The sequence below is a fragment of the Dipteris shenzhenensis genome, chromosome 24 (assembly GCF_047967505.1).
Source record: "Dipteris shenzhenensis isolate YYH24624 ecotype China chromosome 24, Dip_SZ_1.0, whole genome shotgun sequence".
NCBI classification, from domain to species: domain Eukaryota; kingdom Viridiplantae; phylum Streptophyta; class Polypodiopsida; order Gleicheniales; family Dipteridaceae; genus Dipteris; species Dipteris shenzhenensis.
In genome coordinates, this window is record NC_141619.1 from 19,514,130 (window position 1) to 19,521,873 (window position 7,744).

Here is a 7,744-nt window from a genome sequence, read left to right on the forward strand (position 1 = left end):
TCAACAAGCAAAGCATCTTTACCTTTTATAAGATTTCACATGATTGACTAAAAATAAGACCCACAAGGCAAGGCATCTTGAATGTCATCAATCAGAGTGAACCATGGATATGGAATTATAACATAGCCTTTAGCTACTAACATATATATAAACTTATCTTTTAATGCCTAGGGTATCCCTTTGACATAAAGTTTATAGATCAAAGCACAAAAAACCAATAGTACTACTTGTTCAAAAGGATTCTAAGCTTATAAAGTCATGACAACTTGTGCATGGCTTGCCCCTTGTGAATCAAACTTGGTAGACACCCAATTTATCCAACAATGCTCCACTTCTACCAAAGAAACCCACAATTTTGCCTGCACCTCCGGATGAAAATGAAGTGCCAATTTGTCGCCCAAATGGGCCATACGAAGCCCAGTTAGTGACCAACGTTATGGAATTCACTCCCCGTCCACCCTGACTATTATCTCCATAGTAACCAAGTATCTCTTTCAAATATTCTTGAGGATAATTGAAGATGGTCTGAACCAAAACAGCCAACAAACAAAAAAAGAGTGTTGAAACGGTACTCTTGAGCTTCCATCTTGCCTTACCAAGACACCCACTACCCACTTTTAATTAGAGTTTAGACGAGCTACACATAAGTTATAACCAACCTGAGTTACCACGCCGCCGTAGCCGCCATGCACGTTTGTCCATGTATACACACCATTCTGATCATAAGCAGTGTGAATGTGATCAATGGAAAAGCCGTGTCTTATAATAACCTGGTGAATTCCATTGGAAATGCCGTCGCTGAACCAGTCTCCTCCGTCACCGCCCCAAGGACCAATCTGTCTTGCCGCCAGAACTCTAGCCTCCGGACGAACGGACCCCTGCAGTTGACGGACAAATATCATCAACACGCACCAGCGACCAAACAAACAACAACGTCAGATGACATAGCAGCAAGTTTGAAGACATATAGACTAGACATTACGATATTACATTGAAGATCAGCTTATCCGATATTCCGGTCAAATTAGTTTTTCCATGCACTGCTTCGGCGTGCACGCCCTCCTCGTGACGTACAGCTAAACTGCGAGAAACTGCACTAGTAATGAATAATAGCAGGACAAGCATAACAAGTAAATGAACAATACAGGAAACTTTCACCGTATTCATTTTTTCTAGCTTAAGTATGAGCTGAAAGAGAAAAATTAAATACAAGCCCAAAAGGCAACCTCGCCTAAATAATATATGGTTAATTGCGTCGAAGTCTTCCACTTTGGATTAAACACATGCTCTCTAATCACTTGGTTCAGTGCGCTTCCACATCCCACTAATTATTATCTTACTATTATATATACCTTTTATAGATTAAACACATGCTCGCTAATAACTTACTAATATTTAGTCTATACCTTTTATAGATTAAACACATGCTCGCTAATAACTTACTAATATTTAGTCCACTAGAACCATGAGTTACGATTGTATTATCGACATAATTGCCCACCTTGGAAAAAGCTTGCTCGTTAATTACCGAGTGCGCGTGGCATGTCCTAGGCCCTACCCTTTAATTAATGTAAGACATAATCCACTTCTGCCCAACTTTCAAGATTACCTTAAAACATCACTATCATGTAAGAGAAATCATCCACTCGCCCAAGAATATAACATGAACACAATATCATGTAAAAAACCTCAATTAGGACAAGCTAAGAAGTCATGGACCCCAAGAATGAGGGGTGTAGGGTGGGTTGTAGCCCCATAGCAATATATACCTTTTATAGATTAAACACATGCTCGCTAATAACTTCATCCACATCCCACTAATTATTATAACTCGATAAGTACTCATCCACATCCCACTAATATTTAGTCCACTAGAACCATGAGTTACAATTGTATTATAGACATAATTGCCCACCTTGGAAAAAATCTTGCTCGTTAATTACTGAGTATGCGTCGCATGTCCTAGGCTCTACCCTTTAATTAATGTAAGACATAATCCACTTCTGCCCTTTAATTAATGTAAGACATAATCCACTTCTGTCATAGGCTCTACCCTTTAATTAATGTAAGACATAATCCACTTCTGCCCAACTTTCAAGATTACCTTAAAACATCACTATCATGTAAGAGAAATCATCCACTCGCCCAAGAATATAACATCAACACAATATCATGTAAGAGACCTCAATTAGGACAAGGTCATGGACCCCAAGAATGAGGGGTGTAGGAGTGGGTTGTAGCCCCATAGCAAGAGAGGAACCTGTTGTGTGATAATGTCAATGTCCACCACAAAAAGGGTCACAACCCTTCAATAAGAAGATGTAGCCAATTTCATATTATTAAAGAAAATAATGATCATTAAAATATGTAGAGGTATCATAGACATTATTGAGGGTCTTGTCAATGCAAATGACATATTTCAAGGTGCAAGAAATAGAGACCACCAATCAATTTTGTGTGTATTTTCAAAATTCCAACATAGGTTCCAAAGCTCGCTATGACAATCAACACCTATACAATGAAGGAGCCACACAATTGTGGACACCAATACAACAAATCACTAAGGAATTTCAAGTCAGGAAAAATGTCATGAATGTGATCACATGGAAGCAATCCCCGATCCACCAACCAGAAAATCCAGAAACAATACACCAGTTATAAGGACTGATAATGCCAAGCATCAATTTCTACCCCTTCCTGGGTCCTCCAGGGTCCTGGTATCTTCTTCGCTCTCTAAGTTTGCCCAAAGTACAAAGGGTCCACACTTGAGGTGGCACCGAACAAATAAGGTAGGAGAAAGAGTTCTCCATGAGATGTGTGGTGGGTGTAAGTGCCTCACACAATAAAGCCAACTCTCAAAACAAAACAAAATCTACCCACAAAAGGTGCAAGATCATGGGCTAATGTACACTACGATTTCTCTAGATGCATGCACAATGCACATATTACAGTCGATAGCATTGTCCATGAAATATCAAAGCTACAAACAATAACCAATTGGAAATGCATATAAAAAGAATATGCTCAAATATAATGAGTCCCATATTATCGTCAAATGAAAAAGCATAATTGATGTATGAGCATTGTGCCCCTATATGTGAATCTCTGTAAAGATCTCCTTATGTGTCGAAGGCTTATGAGGGCTTGACCATCTCCGATGCTTCTACTATTGCTTTAGAAAGGCAATGATGAAGATGATAATGATAATCTCTCACCAATAAGAAGAAAGGAAGTACAGATAAGAGCCTGCAACCCCAAGAAGGGAAACTCAATCAAGAGGAGTACCCACTTTTGCCCAAGAGGAGACAAAAATGAAAAAGATAGTGTGGTAATTAACTTGCAATAGCTAGCATTGAAACGCATAAAAACAAAGGTTCTCTCCAACCAAAAAGAGGAGAAGAGAAAGTGAATTCCAACACATAAAAAATCATGAAAGTGAATTTGTCATCCTGCATACTCATGGAGATGAAGCAACTATTCTTGTAGCCCATGATTATAGGTCATGAAAGTGAAGGCCTACTTCGGTCGAGCGTAGTAGTCATAAATATAGACTTGCAAACCTTAATTGAAATTGCAAAGGTAATCTCTTTCAACTTTCCACTAAAATCTTTCTTGTTATAGCTGTGCATATCCATGGTGTCTAGAATAATCCCTCAAAGCACTTGCTATGAAGTGGAACTTGCTAATGACAAGTTAGTGGAGTCACATGGAAAAGTGGTCACAGCAAGTCAAGAATAGCATCATAACATTTTTCTGGCCAAAGTCACAATGTAATTATTTTTTTGATGTAATTGCACGCTATTGTGACTTGTAATTGGGATCTATGAGCATTGTGAATAGACATGGCCATTAGACCCTAGGTATATAATCACTTGTAAAATGTGAACCTTGTTTGTTGGGGTGTGATTTCCCTTGAGCTTGCAAAACATCTTACCTTTTCTAATCTGGTTAGTGTGTGGTTCTTGAAGTAATATGCTTACATGTTGATACATGTGTGTGCATGGGGAGTGCATGCACTATTCTTTTGCATGTACATGTGTCAAGCTTGCTTGATAGTTCACAATGTATTAGGCATATACATATATCTATATATATATATATACATATACATATTTCACAATGTATTAGGCATATATGTATATCTTCTTAATTAGTGTATGATTAGTGTTAATGGACATGGATGTAGTGAATGGATGCCACTTTATGGCATTGCCTAATCTCTCTTTCTAATATCCAAGATTCCACATAAGACACTCATCTATGATCTCTATGCCTCTATCTAGTAGTAGCGAGGTCTAGATTCATCTTAGGTTCATAATGATTGGATTAGTGGATTTTATGCTTCACTATTTGCACAAGATAATTCTAGCTTTACATTTGGTGCCTTGTTGTTGGGAATGATTGTCTAAGCTAGTTGAGTAAGAAGAGTTGTTGAAAGTGTATAGATTAGCTCCATATGGTTGTTAAATTAATGGATTAATTAGTATTATGCCATGATAGGTTCATGGTGGCATATATGAGGAAAAATTTGAGAATTTTGTAAAAAAATAAACAAACAAAACCCCCATTTAAGGTAGAGCTATGCTCCCCCTGGTCAAGCATGGCTCCCGTTCTCAGGCTTTGCTCCTACACTTACTATTTTTTAATAGCATCAAATTGACTGCATGCTAATTACATCAATTTCATTGTGGAATAATGACATATATATTTGTGCATTGCAAGATGTCTTTATTTTTCACTAATTTTGCACTAATTTGGTTAATTAGAGCTTATGCTTTTGTGTGTGTGCAAGATTTGGAGCCAATTCCTTGGAGAACCACCCATGGACAAATAGGTCAAGTGTCTACCTAGTGGCAATTGTGCCATAGTAGCAAAAGCATGATTTGGGATATTGGTAAGAGGTACAACATTGATTTCTCTTATTTCCAAAGAATGTTATAGCATTGTTATGATGATATCTAGGATATTCGATGGGTTTTCATGTAGTACTAATGGTTGAAACAACCAGTACAATGAGAGTACAATCAAATAATTTCAAAGAGCACTATAGCATCATTATACTGATTTTTGGGCATATTAGACTTGAGTTTTAACTCCTCTATATACATATGGTTGAGCTAGCTACCATCACTTTCAACAATTTTCCAATGAGCAAAATAGTGCAATTTTGGGTATGCTAATGCCACACATTGCTACATTTATTGGGCAGATTTGGATATTGATGTGTGGAATATGGATGGAAATTGTAAGTGTGTGGGTGTCTCTGTGTGTGTACGTGCATACACGTGTGCATATGCACATGCATCATGTGCGTGTGTGCATTTTGTAATTGGCAGTTTTGGGATGCTAGTTTTGCTCAATTTGTTGCAATCCTTATTTGCGTCATTTCAATTGCTAATGACATTTTGATTGCTGCATTAACTATACCAGAGCCCCTCATTGAGAAAACTTTTAGGTTTCTATAAACTTGCGAATCCCTTTTGGAAAAGACTTAGGAAATTAGGAATAGGAAAATCCCCATTTTCTTTTGGCTTTCTATTCAGGGAGGGATTGCATCGATCTTGTTGAGGTTTAGTTTTGAGTCGGCCTCTACCTACCTCTCTATTGGGGAGTCCATTCAACATTATATATGGGATTGTAGAAACATGAAGTTTATGTAGAAGTGTCCATTGTGGGTCTCTTGCTCTTTTGGTTTGATGACAAATAGTTGAGTCATGTTTTCTAGATGATGTTCCCCATTCTCATTATAGGTGTGCACATGCTTGGTGGATACTTTTTGGGAGATTCTAGCAAGCACTACAATGTGGCATATTCTACCCAGCTTGGCACCTCATCATATGCTGACTTAGAAAGATGGGATGCTGACTAAGAAATTTTGAGTTTTTGGGCATTTTTTTGTATGAGTAAACCTCCACATTGACTTAGACCAATAAAACTAAAACTAGATCAGAGTTAACTAATTGAAGGTTCATGCAACTCTCATAACTTGGGAATTGAGTACAAAGGTTTCTAGGTTGGAAATTCTTTGAAAACCTAAAGAGATCAAAACGTTGATACAACTCCCAATCAGCTGAAGTAAGTTAGCCAGTTGACTTAGTAAAATGCCGAGTGAGTTGGATTTAGTTCTAGAAACCAAACTCCTCCAAAATTCACCTATGTAGTCCATAGATAATAAGTAACCTAGCTATGAAGTTAGATCTCAAATCAAACCCTCCAAAATTATGCGATAAAAGTGCCATGTTGACGTAACCAATGAAATTAGTAAGCTGACCTGAACATCCATGCTGACTTAGCAATTGGGTTAGAACTCTAGAAAAAAATTTTGAGAGCTCATTCCTTGCTTGCACCTAAACTTGAAATTTAGATTTGACACTTGCAAGGCATCAAAGTTAAAAATGCTAACTTAGCAACATTAAAGACACTGACTTAGTAGGATCCAAAATGTTGACTGAGCATGGGAGACAAAGTACCACCAAAATTTTAGCAGGACTCTTGAATCACCCTAGAATCCTGAGATTGAAGTCTAAATGCATAGGGAAGTTCATCACCCTGATCCATAGTTAGACGCTGACTTAGCCAGTCAAAATGCTAACTTAGCACAGGCTTGGGATTTCGGTCAAAATTTATTACAAGCCTCCATATTTGGCATTTAAAACTTCTAAATTGGTCAATGACATCAAATTAAGCTATGTTCATGCACTTGAGATATGGCTGGGTGCTAGAGCTAGAGAAAGAGCCTGAAGAAAGTGCCTCAAACAACATCCTCTCAAGCTATTTTCCCATCTTTTCATCAATGAAGTTTGGAGTAGCAAGACTTAGTGCACACTCAATTTATGGACCCACCCCTGCTAATTCATCTAGATGATAGGATTCCATGAGCTTCAACAAGAACATGAGTGAACCCTCAAATGTTAGGGCCATTAGCCCCAAACATTAGCTCGATGAGCCTCAATCAGCTACCCCCTTTGTAGCCACTAGACTGTGCGGGACTTTGTCCAATGTGATGGAGAGGTTTGGACTAGGAAACTCGACAATAGACATGGGTACCCATTTGCTAGTCAAACTAGGGACCTAAGGGATCCCTATGCTTCTATACAATTATTGGTGACTATGGCTGCACCTAGGGATTCCATACCAATTAGTCTGCAATATAGCATTTGGTAGTAAATTATTTGAGTAGGTTGGATTCAGGGGAAACACCCTCAGAGGGCATTCCATATTATCTACCAGATGTGGCTTTGTTTGGGGTAGAACCTATGCGACACATGATCACACGATTCAATTTTTGACAGATGGTATTTTCCCAAAGGAGGTGTCACTAGATCAAAAAAAACAGATGGCATTAAAGAGCAAAAATTTCATGATTGTTGTTAAAATGTTGTATCATCAAGGTGCAGATCAGGTGTTAAGGCTATGTGTACCGAAACATGAATAGAATGTGGTGTTGTCATAGGCACTTCAGGGTATATCCAGTGGCCAATTTGCAAGACATTACGATGACAAAGAAAATTTCCCAAGCTAGGTTGCGGTGGTCGACTATCATTAAAGATGCACATAAGTATGCAAAGCACTATTGGTATGGTTAGAGAGATGGTCATCCAGTGAATGTAGATAGGATGCCTCTAAATCTGATTCTTCCATTGGAGCCATTCAGGCATGGGGCCTAGACTTCATGGGTCCATTTAAGCTGGTAGTACAGTACACGGGCAACAAGTATGCAATGATGGCCATGGATTATTCAACC

At 38.3% G+C, this 7,744-nt stretch overlaps 1 protein-coding gene across 1 annotated transcript; it reads right to left on the reverse strand.

Annotated features, from left to right (window-relative positions):
- Nucleotides 1-291: 291 nt before the first annotated feature.
- Nucleotides 292-1,167, reverse strand: LOC147886333 (jacalin-related lectin 19-like). Its single transcript, XM_087395223.1, has 3 exons — nucleotides 991-1,167; nucleotides 660-878; nucleotides 292-525 (listed from the first exon to the last, which is right to left on the reverse strand). The coding sequence occupies exons 1-3, from the start codon at nucleotides 1,165-1,167 to the stop codon at nucleotides 292-294; spliced, it is 630 nt and encodes a 209-aa protein (XP_087251349.1).
- Nucleotides 1,168-7,744: the final 6,577 nt, after the last annotated feature.